General features: G+C 40.8%; 1 protein-coding gene across 12 annotated transcripts in view; it reads right to left on the reverse strand.

Annotated features, from left to right (window-relative positions):
- Positions 1–19,377, reverse strand: part of LOC126336925 (transmembrane protein KIAA1109 homolog) — a 468,521-nt gene that overhangs the window by 115,314 nt on the left and 333,830 nt on the right. For all 12 annotated transcript variants that reach the window (XM_050001082.1, XM_050001080.1, XM_050001090.1 and 9 more), the window contains 2 exons: positions 3,059–3,187; positions 2,117–2,363 (listed from right to left, as the gene is read on the reverse strand). In XM_050001082.1, the coding sequence (XP_049857039.1) occupies positions 2,117–2,363; positions 3,059–3,187 (376 nt within the window). The remainder of the gene's footprint in view (positions 1–2,116; positions 2,364–3,058; positions 3,188–19,377) is intronic.

The raw sequence follows: 19,377 nt of genomic DNA on the forward strand, positions 1-19,377 counted from the left end.
TAAGAAGAAGAAAAGAAGAAGGAGAGGTGGAATACATAAACAGTAATAACAGTGATAACCCGTTGTAGCGCCTGAAAATATAGCAGATATAGAAATACATGTCAGTCTCCTGGAACAGATAGCCAGTTAAGCAGGTTTAAAGATCTCCACAGCAAAAACTGACAAAATTTTTCCTAACATAAAGGTGCGCCATAATTTTTAGTAAGATTCAAAGGTCAAATACAAAAGGTTAAAAATTCAAGAGTAGCATCTACAAGAAACAATTTAAGACAATGGGTTAGTAAAATCTGTCAGGGATAGATGGATACAGTAAAACAGAAGGAATATCTGGAATAGCAAAGAACATTTGCAATAATATAAAAAAAACACATTACAAAATGGCAATGGGTATTAGGGAGAAGAATTACAAGGAAAATTTTAAGCACAAGAAATACAAAAGCCTTCAAGTTAAGAAGTAATGCTGATAAATATCAAAACTAAGACAAAAACAGAATAAAATAAGAAAAGAAGACTGTTTTGGATATTTTTACAAAAATAGTGACTCAGGCCACTGTAAGACAACTTAATACTAAATTGGTAGTCTCTGTAACTGCAGCAAAAATTCATAGCTGTACAAAGATTGCTGTACAAAGATGTGTAACAATTTAGGGCTCTATAAATACATAACATCATAATATAATACCTAAAGACACTCTGAACAAATAAATCTTATATTACAATAAACACAAATATTAATTCTTATATCTTTAATGCTTCAAACATTTTAGGGACTCTCTTTCTTGATAAAGAGACATCTTAAAAAGCAAATAATTAGGAGCAAAGGAGACCAGTCACCAAATAGTAGAAGTGTTAAGTTGCCAACAGGCACATAAAAAAGGGTGAAACATGTCCTAGCTTTTAGATGAATCCTTTAACACACTATGTTAGAGAAGAGCGTGTGTGTGTGTGTGTGGGGGGGGGGGGGGGGGGGGGACGACCATGTGGATGCATATGTATGTCTCTCCCTTGATAAAGGATTCGTCCGAAAGCTAACAAAGTTTTCATTCTTTTTTGTGTGCCTGTTGATGCCTCAAGCTTCTTCTATTGGATGAGTGGTCTCCTTTGACATTCTACCAGAACTTTCCTTACCCCACAGATATCTCAAAAAGTTTGAAAAGAAATACATTCCCTGTCAAGTTTCAAACATGTGTGGCCTGTAAGTTCAACTCAAAGGACTCCTCTTTCAGAAATAATTGTTACAGCTTATTCAGGGATACAAAGGTGACTATCAATGACCATAAAATATTTCTCATAATTTCTAATAATCCCTAGAATTTTGTATGATACTGGAAAGTATTGGGTGCAATAAAAGTAATGGAAGTAGTAAAGGTTATCACTCACCATACAACTGAGGCACTGAGAATCTGTAGGCACTTAAACAAGACTGAAAACGTTGCTGAATTTTTTAACAACGTTCTTCTTCAGAGCAAAGTAACAAAAGGCACACTCACATACACATGTATGGCAAGAATGTCACACCCGACTACAATGGTACAGTGCTGCTGACTGACTGGGGCAAGGGGCTATGTTGGATGGAGTGGGTGAGAGCAGCTGGGCAACCAGGAGGGAGGATGATAGCTTGGAGGAAGAGGCTGCGTGACAACATGGCAGGAATGATGCATTCATCAGTGCAGGCAAGGGGAAGTTTGAAGTGGCATATTATGTAATGGAGGAATGAGATGAGAATGAGAAAAGGGGGAAGGGAGGTTACAACAGGGGAAGAGGGAGATGGCAGAGAAGAAAGTGTAAGTGTACATCAAGTGTGAAGGATGTGATCCAAGGACAGTACTCCACTACCTAATCCAGAGGATCACTGTCTCTGCTGCCTGATGCCAGATTCAGAAAATCTGGAATTGAGGGGGGGGGGGGGGGGGGCGACAGTGATCTAGATGTCAGAGTTATGAAGCAGCCATTGAAAGCTGAAAGAAGGACTAGCATAAGGGAGGACAAGAATATTTCACTGATTAGATGGGTGCCAGTCTGTCACTTTGGGAGGGTAGCAATGATTTCTGGTAGGATGATCCTCATTTTAGTACATGATAAAAGGTTAAGATCTTATTTATATGAAATGGTGTACCTATTCTTGTCTTGAAGAAGGCATACTGTTGAAATTCGGGTTCTGCTTCTTCAAACATGACATTTTTCAGAAGCTGCCCTAGACTCAAATTGACATCAACCTGTGCCTTTCCAAATATTTTCATGTAAGGATTTGGTTGAGCAGCACCCGAGACATTTTGTACTCTGTTAGACAGTTGGAATTCCACAGCTCCTGTCTCAAGGCGAACAGCAGAGTTAGTTGGTGTAGTTGCTGTTAACTGAATACGCTGTAATAGATTAAAGAAATAGGTGAGAAAATAATGCAAGTCTCTTTGTTTTTTTTATTAAGACATCAATAATGAAATGCACACAGAGAAAATAAAACATAAATTTCCTTACGAAAGATCTGTAGGATTTCTTAGAACGAATATCCGTAAAAAGTTGTTTATGTAAGTTCCAATAAACTGTTGACCTAGAAGATCTTAAGTAAAAGATGTGTTGAAGAAAAATTAAAGGTGAATGTAAATTAACAATTTATTTTATCTATAAATTTGAGGAAAATAGTATACTGTCAATAATAATAAGATTTAAGATGGATTAGAACCTCAAATGGTCAACGATTGGGCACAAAACTGTATATGGCCTTGTTTCAGTTATTATTTTGGTATATGTCTGATATCATTAAGGGAAATAACAGAACCTATATCTCTATAGGGACAGGAACTGTTTCTTCCAAATCTTAGTCCAACATCTTAGCCACTGTGTGCCCTCGCTATGGGAAGAAACAGGAAGAAAGAAAAATGGGGAATGCAAAAAGAGAGAAAATACACATGTACATACATACAAGCAAACAAAATGAAATAAAATAATTTGTTTTTAAGTTATGTTTTGATTGTAATACTGTCAAATATATATTCACAGAATGGTTACAATAATCAATATATTTAATAAACAGGGAAGAAAGGCAGATTTTGTTTCTTACTTTTATCCTGATCACTAAAGAGAAGAGTATTCTTTTAAGAGATGAAGAATTTGTCTCTTCGCTTCCTTCAAGCCACAGAGGAACAGGCTTCTCTCCACCATAGACTTTCTGAACAACTTCATTTACTTCCTGCAAGCAAAACAAATGACTTAGATTACAATTAGTAACAGATAAAACCTTCCACATTCCAACAAACGTATACTTGCTCATTATATAACCACTATCCACATCAAACTATAATTATAGAGGCAAAGTTCATTCTCTACAATCTGGGACTACCAACACAGACAAACTACAGAAGTATGAGGAAAATTGTCTTAAGAAACAACAGTATTAATATAAGTATTACCAAAAGGAGAAGTCTAAGGCCATTAATTAGTTGTTTGGGGTGGGGGGCAGGAGGATTTCTAAAGCGGGCTTTACACAACAATCCGCCATGAATGGTACTGGTCTAGTGCGACAGCCATCTAGTGGTAGAATGGGTGAAACTATGAAATTTAGCAGACACATGATCCGTGCGCCAGAATAGAAAACAGTTCTAAACTACCGTCAATCCGTGCATGCGCAGTAAGTAGCAATAATTCGCACATGCGCAGAAGGGTGTACCACAGTGAGTTCTGCTTGTTGTTTGGCTATTGTTAGGCAGCTAGTGGCTAATTTCAGATTTTAGTGTTGCGGATCTTCTGCAATTTTTTTCAACATGCATGTTTCATAAATGCACAAAAGAAACTTTTTTTGCAGTAGACACTTTTACAGTAGCTGTTCCTCTATGGGGGACACCACATTGACGAAGCACTGTCTGTGCAGGTGGAGAGGCTTATGTATCCACATGAAGTTTAGGTATACGCCGAAGGTAAAGGACCTGCTGCTGGAAAGGCCTTAGCTGATGTATCAGACTAAGAGTGTCCCACAACATCCTATCCACTCCTACTCCTTACCCAATTCCCTTTCCCAACCCAAGGCGATGCGATCTGTGTCGAGGGGTGCATGGCACATGGGAAGATGTATCACAAATGGAGCATCAGTGATACCGGGTGACCTCCTTCAGTAAGCAGCCTTACACTGTGTGGGGTATCTGTGGTGTGGACCGTGTAGATCCCCAAATCTTGTGAGACGAAGATGGACAGAACTAAAGAAATAAATTAAAACAAACTGAGGGGCAAACTGAGACCTCAGTTCCCTAACATTAGGGCCAAGACTGATGGAAGGCATTCACACAACTGAATCAGGATCTAGACTTGAATCAGATGTGGGAACTGTAACCAAGAAGTTGGACCAGATAAAGATTAAAGCCTTGTCTGGGGCCCAGAGGAGGAAACTCTTCAGGGAACAGAGACAAAAGGAAGGGAAAGAATGGCTTACCAAAGACAAGTGGAGGGAATTAAAAGTGCTCGAGCCTAAGACCCCCAAGAGAAAACTATCTCAGGTTGAAGGGGACATGCAGACCCCCACAACGTCGAAGACAAGCAGCAAGAGGATAAGGGAGGAATCTAAGACCCCTCCTCCCTCGGAAAGGGTGCCCAGAAAAAGCAGAGGCAAGAAATAGGGAAATAGACCTATAGTACTGAAGTCTTGGGTTTTAAGATGGCAGTTATCCAGGAAGGCTATCCACTTGTAGCCATCACCTGACAGCAGGAGGAACTTGTATAGATGGCCCTCTTTGAAAAGACTGTGGGAGGAGGGAGGGGGGGACTGATCCAGGACTCAACTTCAAGAGGATCTATCTAGATCGTGGTGCCCTCATTTTTGTCTGTGAGGGCATGCACACGGTGGAATGGCTTAAGGACAAAGTGCCCATGATACCCCTGTAGGAGGATGCGAAGCTACTGGTCAAGACGGTAGCACAGCCCAATGTGGGGCAGCAAGGACACCAACAGCAGAGGTGAGTTCCTTCTTGAATTTCCCTTAGCTAGCAACTTGGAGGTCCTGAATAGGGGCACTGAATCTACGTTCAGGAATACCAGAAGGTAAGAAGTAATTGACATAACCATCGGTTCCATGATGATAGGCAGATATGTCAAGCAATGGCATGTGGCATTAGAGCCATCCTCATCGGACCACATGTACATTAAATTCAAGGTTGAAATGGGAATCAAACAGACCATGACCAATTGGAACCTCAGGAAAAAAACTGGGAGATATTTAGGAGGGGCCTTGACTTAAGCTTTTTTGGAAATTAAAAGTTCGGTAAGGAATCCAGTAGAGTTTGAGGAAGTAGCAGAGGCTGTTACCTCTGCCACAGTGACCTCATATCAGGAAAACTGCACAATCACAAAGAAGTGCACAAATAGGAGTGTGCCTTGGTGGAATAATAACTTGGGAACACAAAGAAATCAGGTACGATGACTTTCTAATCTTGCGAGACGTAAAAGACAATGGGCAAAATATTGTGAGGCCCTTGTCAAGTACAACCTTGCAATAAGACAAGAAAATGAGGCATACTGGAAGGCATTCTGTGAGGAAGTGGAGAGCATGGCTGCTCAAGCCAGACTTCACAGAATCCTCACTAAAGTACAAAACAATCCAGGAAGTATGTTGACGAAGGAGGATGGGGAATACACAAAGACAGCACTTGAGACATTGGAACTGCTCCTCAAAACTCACTTTCCTCAATATGCTCTGCTGGACAACACAGACCAGAATGTGATCCCAGAGGGACAATGATTCTCAAGACACTCGAAGAGAGGACTGGGAATTTGCCAAGGAATGTGTGGACTTCAATAAAATCCAACGAGTGGTGGGAACATTCCAACCATTCAAGTCATCTGGTCCAGATGGAATCTTTCCTGCTCTCCTGCAACAGGCAGGAGAGAATCTCATGAGTCCTATGCAGGTTATTTAGGGCTAGGCTAATAGTAGGAATCAATCCCAATGCTTTGGGGGGGGGGGGGGGCAGTGAAGGTTACCTTCATTCCAAAGCCAGGGAGAATTAATCATACCAACTCCAAGGATATGAGACCAACCAGTCTGTCCTCCTCCATTCTCAAAACACTGGAAAAATGGTTAATGTATATGTTGGGGAGAGGAGGCTAATTAGGACCCCTTTACATTCAAACCAACACACATATCAATCAGGTAAAGTGAGACAGCTCTCCATCAATTCACTGGGAGGGTGGAGAAAGCACTTCACTTCCAAGAAACAGCCCTCTGCATCTTTCTGAGAGGGCCTTCAGTAACACGACCTTCAATTCAATTCAGTTCAATTCAATGGTAATGGCAGCAGAGGTGCATGACCTAGGGATCACTATGTGTAGGTGGTCCAGGGCCATGTTAGTGGAAGGAAGGCAGAGGCTACCATGATGAACAAAAAGTTGGTAATTAACACCACTAGAGGTTGCCCACAAGGAGGAGTTCTGTCCCTTTTATTGTGGAATCTAGTGGTGAACGAACTCATTGAGGAACTAAATTCCAGACAATGCTTTTGCCAAGGACACACAGTTAACCTTGTCATAGTAATACTTGGCAAATTTACTGACAGAGTTAGAAATATGGCACAAGGTGCATTGGACTTGTGTTAGACTGGTGCATTACACAGGATCTAAGGGTTAATCCCAAGAAGACTGTTGTGGTGCCATTCACAAAGAGGCATATCCAACACTCAAATTGGAATCTAAAGCTCTTCAACAAAACTCTACCTGTTAAGGGGATAGTGAAATATCTAGGGGTAACCTTAGATAAGAAAATAACATGGACACCTTCCATTAAGAACATCTGCTCCAAGGTGAAAGGTACTCTAGTGAGTACCAGAAGGGCTTGTGGTAAAAACTGAGGCCTAAGCCCCAGAGGTATGCTCTGGATATACACCGCAGCGGCTGGACCTATGATTTCCCAGGGGGCCGTAGTGTGGTGGAAGAAGGTAGAACAGCAGGTTGCAGCTAAGGAGCTTGGTAAGGTGCAGAGACTGGCCTGCTTAGCCATAACAGGCAGAATTAGAAGCACACCAACTGCTGGGATGGAAGCCATGCTGGACATGCCTCCACTACACTTTTGGGTCAAGATGGAGGCAGCAGCTGGAGCATACAGACTTAAAACTGGAAAATATTGGATCTTATCAGGATATCCAGAATCACACACTAACATAGTGAGTGAGGTAAACATAGGAATGGCTGGGAAATACCGGCTGACTATATAATAACTCCCAACTGCTTCAACAAGCCTTACAATATATAATTTGGAAGCAGGGAGCAGTGGGAAAAAACCATTCAACACCATATGGGGGAGATTGTTTGGTTCACCAATGGGCCGAAATCAGACCAAGGCGTTGAGGCAGAGGTATACGGGGTTCAGCCAAGACTGGAGGGCACCATCTCTCTAGGAAAACTGGCCTGAGTATGCCAAGCTGAAATTACTACAATCAGGGCATGTGTAGAGGAGAATATGCATAGGTGCTACAAGGACCGCAGCATCTACATCTATTCAGACAGCCCGACAGCACTGAAATCACTGGCAGCTCCTGCAACGAGATCTAAGATTGTGGCAGAATGCCACAGGGCTCTGGTGGAGCTAGGGGGAAGCAATAAGGTAATCCTAGTGTGGGTCCCTGGCCACTCAGGGATCTGTGACAATGAAAAAGCCGACAGATTGGCCAGGATGGGGACAACAAGTCCATTTATTGGACCGGAACCTGTCCTGACAATCACCAAGGCTACAACTACAGAACTGGCTTAGGAAACAGCACATAGAATATTGGACCAAGGTCCATCAACAAAAACACGATGCCTGAGCCGTGTTTTAAAAGAAGCTCTGTAATCCTAAGATCGAACAGGAAAGAGATTAACTCATGACTGGACTGATGACCAGCCATGGGAATTTCAAAAAACACCTAGACACAATGGGTATAACGGAAGAAGACCCTAAATGTAGGTTCTGTGATGAGGGTGAAGAAACTGCATCACACCTAATCTTTGAATGAATGGCACTGGAGAACAAAAGACAGAGAATCTTTGTGACAACTACACCTGATGAAATTGTGCATAACAAAAAACTGGTAAAGGGGCTCCTTCCACTATTTAAGGGCATTGGTTGGCTTTACTAGATATACAGGGTGAAATACTGCACAATTAACTTGGTTTCGGTGTGGGCAGTGGTGGTTTAGACCAAAGCTGTTTAAGCTTCCCTGTCAAAATCAAATCAAATCAGATCAGTACAAGCTGTTTGTGAAAGGATTTTTTTCTATTTACAGCTTCGTATTCTAGAAATGAAATAGAGCAAAAAGGCGTTAAGAGGCTTAAATCAGGCATATAGTGAGGAAATGTATGTATGACCCACTGTATCATTATAAGGCAGTTGGGAATTTTTTTTTTCTGCGTAATATGGATAAAACGTTATACGGTGTATTTTCGATTTGTATAGCAATGCCTTAGTTTACGAAAGTTCATGTTTGATTTGACTGCATCTCTTGCTTGATTTCAGCATGCCAGAAAAGAGAAACTGGCTGTGAAAGGGAGAAAGTCCTTGCAGTTTTGCCCAGTACAACAGATGAGGACTGCAAGACTCTGAGTAGCACATATATATAGTCAAAATGTGGAAAAAACACAAGTGCATCTTTAAGTATCGGTCCCTTTTGAAGTGCATATATCCACAACAACTTTTGAAATGGCAGGCTTTGTTATTCTGTGGCTAAAAGCCAGACTTAAAGGATTCCCCAGTTGCCAGGAAATGTACGGTTACATTCAACCTGCAACATAACAGGGCATTTACCGGTATTTTATTCATGATCTAGGCTGGTATAATCACAAAACATATAAACACATGACTTAATTCTTACTTTCGAGAATATGAGACAGCCTCCCTCATGACTGTGGCAGACTTGCTAATTCCATCTTCTGTAAAAGACGGCAGCTTCTCGAAACAGGCCATGTCCATCCTCACAAAGCTCCGAAATTCATGCAGATCTTCGAGCGTCAGTTCTTTCATAAGCAGTCAATATAATCCCCTGTCTTTGTCCCTTCTTTTCAGCCAGGATCAAAATCAATGTCTGGCTTTTTGTTTTCGTCATCATTCAGCCCTAATCCGAAGATTTACTGTCACTACCAGGGCAATAAATCCAAAAACAAGTGGGTCCTCCATGTGCAAAATGCTGTATAAATACAAGTACCTGTGTAACCAAGCATCGTAATTTAAAACTAACTATTGAATCTGCAAATCAGAACAGTAGTAACCTACATAAGAGAATAATAATTACTTAATAAATAGTGATAAACATTTTCTTATGACATAGGAACCCTGAGTCACATCAATAAATTCAAACGGATGATGTTCCAATATGCGACATGGTCCCCCTTGTGTTTCATGCGGTAGCACGAATGACTTTACAAGAGATCAAACAGTTCTGTCTGCATTATGTGCGTTATCACTGTCTACTGCTCATGTGCACCAGGTATATCCCGCGTGGATGGTGTAATATGTCTACGTGAACCAGCCTTAGTTTCAAAGATACATGCTTGGGGCACTGGTGCATTGGTCCACAGTTTCGGCACATCGTGTAATATGGGCTTAATTCTGCAATACGTTACTGGTGAGGTCTTAGTGAAGATGGTTTATCACAGCTTCCTCTGACATATGGGTGACACACAAAATTTGCAGCTGCGACGTATATGAAGGGCGGTCAAAAAATTTTAATCATCATCTCAAAAAAAAAGTGAGGTAATTTGTTTTCTAGAACTGAAGGGGGATAACACTGCAACAGTCCAAGATTAGTTGATGGGACTGTACAGCAATGATGCGCCATCACATGACAGACAGAAATGTTAAGTGGCACGGATGCTTCCAGTGTTGTTAATCCAGACTGAATGGAAAAAAATGAAGTGGCAAACCATCTCTCTGTGAAGAACCAGGGATCACAAGAGAAGTGGAGGCCCCAGTGTTTGAAAAAGCATCATATCACAATCAAGGTGAAAGTAAAAAATTGAAAATCAGTTACGTATGACATGTCAAACATGACAAACGTTGTTGTATGCTAGGTTTTTTATAACTACTAAAAAAGGTTGTCGAATTAAGGCAGCACAGGAAATGTTGCTGCTTTTCAGGCCATTCCACGTGCCTATAGTCACATAATCACCACAGACATAGTGAATCACTCTAACTCTGAGACAAAGGCACCAAGCTTGCAGTGCAAGCATGCGGATTTACTATTGCCAAAAAAGACAAACACAAAGCATTATCAGAAAAGGTGGTCTTCAGGCTTACTACCAATATCTGCTGATGAGGTTACAGGTAATTGCCAAGATGACATTTTGTAGGAAGCTGTCCAAGGGGGTGTTTGCGCTCCATGAGGAAGTCTCAATTCAGTCTGCTCAGGATGCAGTTACACATGTTGCTTCTTAGGGCTCTCAACATTTGTGCCCACCTCCCTCACCCCCAAGGGCACCCATACAATAGTTTGTAGGGAAGGGCTTAGACCTGGAGGTATGGAATATTTTGGGAGGCAAATCACAGCTTGTAAGTAGCCATAAAAAAGTTCCAGTCAGAACCTATTACAAACCTGCATAATACTAACTTTTAAATCATTTTCTTAAAAGAAATGCACCTGACTACACTATATTTTTTCCTCTCCCTGAGGGCTAGACAGGGCCGCGGAGTCCCCTTGCCTCCCTGGATGTGGGCACCTTTGTCTACCCCATATTCTCCTGATATGACACCCAATGCTGTCTTGGTCTTTCACTAGATGAAGAAGGCACTGTGTTGCAAGCATTTCCAGAATAGTGACAAGATAAATTTTGAGATGGAATATTTCCTAAACAGCTAAAATACCGGTTTCTGCAACCAAAGTTTCCACAAGTCGCACAACACAGAGAAAAATGTGCCACACTGAAGTGTGAATACATTGAGTATGACTAATTTTCATGGATGCAGGTATGTTTTATATAAATATTTTGAAGTGTAATATTGTGTTTGTACTCTTGTAAGTGAACATGAAAAGAAATGAAGAGCATGTGAGAAAATTTGTGAAAGTAACATTTGATTCCATGAAACATATAACTGAAGCTGTTGACTTGAGAGTTGTATTAACACAGCTTTCCCCCTCCTTACTCTGCAGTAAATTATGACAGAACATGAAATCTAACCTAGGGCATTGTTTGGTGATCGTATGTTTTATATTAACTTCTCCACTTTCATTGCCAACCAAGTTCAACAACAATGAAACTTCTTTCATTACAGCGATTCAAAGCCACTAATGCCAACATTGTCACAATTTATGACAAAGTGTGAAAACAGGTCCACATACACAAACACATACTGGTTGGTACATAAGGAATACATGCTTTTAAAGGAGCCAGTATAAGACAAATAATGTCCCATGAAATATAAATATTTCAGCGAGTGCACCCTGACAGTTGTGGCACAATGGAATAAGGAGCAAGGAGCACAATGTTCATAATGTTGAGCAGTTTTTCAGAAATAAAAATTATGATATTATGCATTGTCTCTCCTTTCTATAGACTAAATTTTTGCATAATAGTATTACCCATAATAACAACACTACAGTTCAGTGAAGGCAATCATGGAATAATTATGAAGGAAAAAAATGAATAAAACAGTTCTTGCCAGATAAGAACCTAAAAATTATTGTGAGAGGGAGACTGGAAATTTTTGAGAGTCACTGGCAGTGAACTATGTAATGCACTACATCTCTGGATCTGCCTCATTGCTCATTACAGGAGGGTGCACATAACAAGTAAAGGGTGCACATAGCAAGTAAAGGGTGCACATAGCAAGTAAAAATCTCATCCAGATGAAATCATAACCATAAGCTCTCTGAGGGCAAATTTGATCACCATAAACAGTTACATGAACATGTAAGCCTGCAGCTTTTGTGGCCATTGTTATTGAAGTTAAAATCTCCTAGGTTGTTAGATCTAACAACACAAAAGATTTTTACGTACAAATATATGAATAGTTGCTTGAAATTCTACATTCTGACAATGTCGATTTGATGAACACGCTGCAAATGTAAGACATAAATAACAATGCAACCACAAAAAACCAAAGTTTAATCATCCACATACAAATGAGCAACAAACATAGAAGCTGATACACATAAACAGTAAGCACACGTCTGAGAGTGAATGTCTGCTGCACTGTCCTTTTACAGGGGAGGAGTAGACTAGACGGCGCAGCAGCTGCCATGCTGTGTCCACACGTTCAGTGACCCACAAGTCCAAAGACCCACAGCAGGCAGCATCTGGTGGCCAGTCTGCGCAGACGTGGTTGGTGGATGATGTGAACTGTAGCACGCCGGCGGCCTGGTGCTCTGACATTTATTTGAGTACTGCATGTGGGGTTTGGCAACCCCTCCCCCTTGCCCCTCCTTTGGGGAAAGGGCACTCCTCCAGCGCCAGGTGTTTGAACGACTGACAACTGATGAAACATCCATGGCCTCTGCAGATGGCACCACCGGTAATGATGGCAACGGTTGAAGGGGAATCCAGGTTGGAATAGATGAGTAGAGGGAGAAAGTGGCACTCTGTGGACATGTGTGTGTGGCTGGCCCCCCTCCCACACAAAGTACTATGAAGTAAAATCTGCCATCACAGAAGTTGTGGTTGTAGAGAAGAACTATCTCAGATCCTGGCTTCCCACGCTGCAGCTAACAACCATCACAGGTAGCAAGAGAACTACACTGGAAATGACTGCAGAGAATCCTTTGGACTCTGGCACGCCAGGTACGTATAGTTTGTGCCTGTGAGCTCAGCTCCAATCCACCACCAGCAATAGAGGGTGAAACTCTGACAAGGCCAGCCACTCATGCTGGTGAAACATCAGAAAAATTATCAGAAGAACATCGGCCGAAGAACCTGTGACAGAGGCCGACAGGCTGTTTGTAAACTGTGAACCATTATCCATCACAAGCATATAAGGCAATCCTTCAAAGGAAAAAAATTGGAGAGGGCCTGAGTCTTAGCTGTCGCTGATGTCTAAGGACACTGGATAATGTATGAAAAATCAGAGAAAGCATCGACAACAAGAAACAGGTAAGACCTGACGAAGGGCCCAGTGAAATCAAAATGGATGTCTTCCATTGGACACTGCAGTGCAGGCCACAGAGAGAGCATCGCCCACACTGTGTCCTGTTGGGTAGCACGCTGAGAGGAGGAGATTAGTGTTTAACGTCCCATTTACAATGATTTCGTTAGAGACGGAGCACAATGTCGGATTCGGGAAGGATGGTGAAGGAAATCAGTTGCGCCCTTTCAAAGGAACCATCCCAACATTTGCCTGGAGTGATTTAAGGAAATCATGGAAAAACCTAAATCTGGATGGCCAGACATGGATTTGAACTCTCGTCCTCACAACTGCGGGTCCAGAGTGCTAACCACTGCGCTACCGACTCGAGCACATAGAGAAACAAAATGCGTAATGCTGCCATTGATGCCAGGCCACAACATGTGCTGACAGGCCACCGACTTAGTATGCGAGACTCCCACCCTAATGTCCCTGAGGTATTAGTGGAAGCACATCCCACTGTAGGACAGCTGGGGTTAAAAATCCAGGGTGACAGCCTGTACATAGCTAAGAGAGCACCACCATCAAATACTGAAAAACAGTGGCAGATGACAAAATAGTTATGTAGAAGATTAGATGCCCTGTTCAGAGGCCTGCCCAATAAACCATGCTGAATGAGGTGAACAAACTGTTGCAAAACCAATAACAGCTGCAATCTGGGAGCCTGTAATAGGAAACCCTTCCACTGTACGTTGCACCACAACATCTAAGTTAAAACAAAGGAATTCATCCTGATCAAGAGCAGACTCTGGTCCCGTTAGAAGTTGGGACAGTACACTGGCATTGGTGTGCTGTGATGTAAACCAAACATGAATTTCATAATTGCAGTGAGGCAGAGATAAGGCCCAATGCTGGATGCAATGTGCTGTCTTGTCAGTCAATGAAGCAGAAGTATTAAACAATGAAACCAATAGCTTGTGGTCAGCAATGAGGTGGAGGTTATGCCCATTCACGAATATTTGAAACTTTTTGAGTGCATAGATGATAGCATGTGCTTCCTTTCCAACTTGGGAGTAGCATGGGTGAGCAGAGTTGAGCGTTTTCGACATGTAAGCTATCGGATGTTCAGAACCAACCATATATAGATATATGAGAATGACCCTGAGTCCATATAGCCAAACCCATGTGCTGGTCAGGATGGAAAGTTGCCCAACAGGGAGAAGATTTCAAAAGCATGATTGTGTGATTGCAGGTCTGCATCAACTGAAAATGAACATTCTTGTGGATCAACTCATGGAGGTGATAGGTCAATGTGGCCACACCTAAAATAAATTTGTGATAGTATGCCATTTTACCTAAAAATGCTTGGGGTTTTTTGACATTTGTAGGGGAAGGCAGAGCTATGTTGATGGTGACATGATGACAAAAAGACTTAACACCAATCCAAGAAACCTCAAACTCCAAATACACTATGAATGACTGACAAAAGAGTGACTTGGTCAAGTTGAATTTCAACCTTGGAGTATATAAAATAGAGACACAAGGTGCATAAATTACATAAATGCTTATCCATGGATCCATTTGTAATGATGATATCATTGAGACAGCTGATTTGCCCCAGAACTGACACCACTAATTTTCCAAAAAATACTGAAAAACTGCCAGGGCACTAGCCACACCAAACAGAAAGCACTGATACTGGTGTAACCAGAAGGGTGTTATAATCATAAACAGCCATTTAGAATTCTCAGCTAATGAAACCTATAAAAAGCCTTCACATAAATCAATATTGGAGAAAAACTGGCCCCTTGTGAGTTTAGCCAATAACTTGTCCTGATGGGTCAAAGTGTAAGTGTCAATGATAGATTGAGCATTACAACACTCGATATAATCAGTTGTATAACCCCCAATAACTTCAACTTACCCAGTTCTGACTTTACTTCACTGGAATAGGGCAAGCACAGAAGAGGTGTGGCCATGGCCTAAATTTCAGGATAACATGGGCTGCAGAATTAATGGCACAACGTAACCCATCCATAAAAAGAGACATGAACTCAGAACAAAGAGAATCTAAATGCTGGTAAGGGACCTGAACTGTAATGAGGAGCACCATATCTGTAACGGAAAAACCAAAAACATTGAAAACATCCAGAGCGAACAAATTGTCGACGTCAGCATCACCTGTTACCAAGAAAGTCAAGGAACGAACCACAGATTTATACACAGAAGAGCTGTAAATTGCCCCGAAATTGTAATATGCTGCTTGTTGTAAACCATCAAATGTCGAGTATCCAGAGACAACATCACAGATCCCAAAACTCCATACATTTATGAATTCAATAAAGTCATGCTTGGAGCTGTGTCCATTTACAGTATGAGCACTTTGTCCATCAAACAGACACAAAATTAACATCCATGCACACGTCTGCAGAAGGGGGGCTGTGAACAACATACAGACATTATATGTCCTTTTCTACAGTTGTTGCAAGTTGCCCAGCACTTAGGGCATGCGGCCCTGTCATGTTGTAAAAAACAGTGGGAAGGTTGTTATTTTTATCATTGTTGTCTGGTATGGCACTACCCAGAAGGGCATGGAGGCCATGTTTGTTTGTCTGCCTTGCCACCCCCGCCCCCCTCCCCGCAAACTAATTGATGCTGGACAACCAAGAATAGGAACCAAGTTTGAGCAATATTTAACACTTCAGTCAAAGACCGGTTCTCACACTGCATGCACACTGACACACATCTTTGCTGGGAGCCAACTGAATGATAGCATCGTGGACCACAGAATCAGCATAGGGATTGTGATGAGCATTGGTAAGAAAGAAACTGACATTTGCGACTGAGGTAATGGAGTTCAGCTGCCCAAGCCTGGTAAGACTGGTGGGGGTGTTTCTGACAATGATACCAACATACTCACGCTGCTGTGACATGCATGTGTTTACTATTATAATTTGACAGCCTACACATTTTGTTGAATGAAAGCGATGCAGGTTCCTGGAGTGGGGCTAACTGGCACAACAACTGGCAGATCAGAGGAAAAATCCAAGAAAAGAACAAGGCCTTACACATGTTTGCATCAGTGACACCAAAGATGTCAATAGTGCAAAATTGTTGCCGAAGCCATTTCTCATAAGCCTCAAAGTCTTTGGCTGCAGAGCCGTGAGCGAGAAAAGCTGGCAGGTGCTATGTGGCTGAAAAGTTTGTAATAGCAACTGTAAGAGCCTGCTGTTGCTTGAGTAGAGATCTGAGCACTGTCTTCATGGACATGAGAACTGTAGGGACAACTAAATAGACTGAGAAGTAAGTGAACACCACACTCATTGCCAATTTTGTTGTAATACAAGACACAAATAACAACGCAGACACAATTAACTAAAGTTTATTCATCCATGTAGAAATGAACAACAAACACATCTAAGAAAGGGTGTCTGCTGCACTGTCCTTATATAGAGGACATCCCCACTAGACACCACTGCGGCTGCTGTGCCATATGCCCAGGTAGTGTGAACCACTGAAGGCAGTCTCTGATAGCTGGCTGCACAGATGCTGACGCTCCGTTGCTGGATGATTTGAAGAGTAGCAGGCAGGCGGCCTGGTGCTGTGGCATATCCAGGTATTGCATACAGTGTTACAGGAAGCAACAATACACATTTCCATTACTTGAAACTACCATCGTAATCGGCCATCCTCGTACTATAGTGTATGAGTTGTCCATCTTATTAAACAAGTATGTGTGTACATGTCCCAAGTGACATTTGCAAATTTGTGTGAAAACTTTTGTTTTTGTGTATATGTAATAAATTCAAATTGATTATATACACTCTTATACCAATTCACGATATGGTGTTCCTCTTCTGGTAGGAAAGCAGGTGATGTAGCAACATCCCTACACTGCAGTCCCATTACTTTGGTGATCTTGCTTTGGATATATATCAGTCTCAAAAGTTTGAAAGGTCCTCCATCAAACCAATGTCTGTGTGCAGCACCTGGGTTATCTGATGGTATTTGGCTTAACATGGCTGCCAAATACAGAGAAAATAGAGTTGGTGACAAATCTGTGCCAGTGAAAAAAGATGTGCCCTACACAGTCATGGAGAATCTGAAGTTGATCAATATAATGATGCTGGCAACCAAAGGATTTGTATTGCCTGCACAGTGGGAAAAAAAGTAAGTCCAGTACACACGGGTTGTAAGGTGCATGCCATAAGAACTATGAGTACTTGTTCATCTTACTATTGTGAAGTACATCTCTTCCATTGAACAAGTTCTCACAGCTTTTTAAGTGCAGATTTTAGAGCCTATGTTTATAAACACTTTTTCTTGCTTTGTTCCCCATCACCTTCCTCTCTCAAAATGGAAAGCAAAGAGCTTGCAATAAAAGAGATGCATTTCACAATATCACAATATGATAACTAAGACATTTTTTCCTTCTTTGGACCATACTACCACCTTTGAAAGTTTGGTGATGGAGTTCTGGTCCACCCAGTTCAATAAGAGATGAAGTATAAAGATTGTAGCTGCTTTCTTCATTTTTATCAGAGTTGTCTCTCAAAGATCATCTTGGTTGCATTTCTGCATCAGGAAAAAATCTGACTAGTATAGTATTTTTCATTAAAAAAGATGTCAATAGTGCAAAACTGCATTTAACCTGATTAAATTTTTTATATTACCTAGATAATAGCAATGAATGGTTTGACAATGATATATTTTGTTTTAAATGTTTTTGTTAAACCTTACATACTTTAAAACTCTTGTGACAGTGCCACGACATTTAACAGTGCTGCCACGACAGTACGCGCAAATGGCGACAGAGGCTCTCCGCAACTCGGTTGAGCGCGGGAGCGCCACCTAGCTACGAACAGCGCCGGTCACATGTCACGGACCGGCAGTCGAATACGAGATACTGAGTTGTTATCATGTAATCAGCTATTGTTTCTAAGAGAGAGTGTTTGAATATCCATGCAATTATTGGTGATTAAAGGTTATAACAAAAACTCAAAAACTTTTCTTTAATTTTTATTTTTGCAACTATAACAACTTATTGGTCAATAAAGAGGAATGTTGACATAGTGTACTACTGAAATATGCAGCTGGAATGTTAGAGTACCCAAACAGGTAACCACAGAAACACAGCATGAGTAAAAATATCTGTATTCACCAATTTATTCATATGGTGAAAGAAACATTTTTTTTTAAATTCCATGCTAAAAGTAAATTAATGATGTTAACTTTGATAATCTGTATAAGGTATATTCTATAATATATTTTGTGTGGAATATGTAAAAGTATCTTTGTTGCTTTGACGGAAGAAATGGAGATTTGAATTAAAATGTGAAGTACACGTTCTTGTTTGTAACTGACACAGTCATCAGATACTTATTATTTTTCCTCATTGTTAATAAATTACAGTTAATATTTACAAAGGAATAGCAAACTGCCCTGTGTAAACTCCCATGTGAGAATTTTGGCTTCTTTCCTTTCAATATTACATGATCTCTGGCAGTAAAAATCTTGACATCATCAAGAGAAACTACAGTACAGAGCCATTTTCATTAGAATGATTATTAATACTTTTCCATGTGTCTTGGCTAGCCTCAATGTACGAACAAAAAAAAGAATTTTATAGTTCGCATTGTTTAATTTATTTTTCTGATTCTACATTGTGAATAGCAGAAAGTGATTTACTTATTTACAATTACTAGAAAAATTTTCTGATCGCACTGCACTGATGTAATCAAAATGCATTTACTTAAATCACTCATATATTAAGGTAAGTGCTCAGTATAAATATTTCTTTATTTTTCTCTCTTAGAGGTACAGGTGCTTCACTAAATAGGAGACAAATCTGATATGGTCACGTTATTCCAAGAGACAACGATAGATTAAGAGTGTTATCCTGTGGAATATACAAATGTGAATGGAAGTGTAATTTAAGAGTCAATCCTCAACTACGCAACACAAGATGTGGTGTCTTGTATGTGTAGTAATGGACGAACTGTATGACAAATGAAATGTGTTACAAACTCTTTCATTATGTATACTGGCATCTGCATTCTGCTGACACAAAAATATTGCAAAGTCTTCTGCAACACTAGAGCATCTGTTTAGAAATGTTGCTTCAAACAATCCAAAATTTCCTAACTGTCTTTCTCTCTCAGGATGATGGAGTTGTCAGCAGCTTTCAAAGTTCTCACTAAAGAGTGAGTTAAGCCAAACACCACCTTTATTTCGACACAGAAGTTTCTTCTTTCAGTTATTCACATCTTTGAAGTTTGAACCTTTAAGTTGTCTTCATTCATTCTTTATTTCTGTTGTCACTGTCTGGTCATTATGTGAATTTTGGAAAATGTTCTTTTTTGGTGCTGAGACTG

The sequence above is a fragment of the Schistocerca gregaria genome, chromosome 2 (genome assembly GCF_023897955.1).
Source record: "Schistocerca gregaria isolate iqSchGreg1 chromosome 2, iqSchGreg1.2, whole genome shotgun sequence".
Lineage (NCBI taxonomy): Eukaryota > Metazoa > Arthropoda > Insecta > Orthoptera > Acrididae > Schistocerca > Schistocerca gregaria.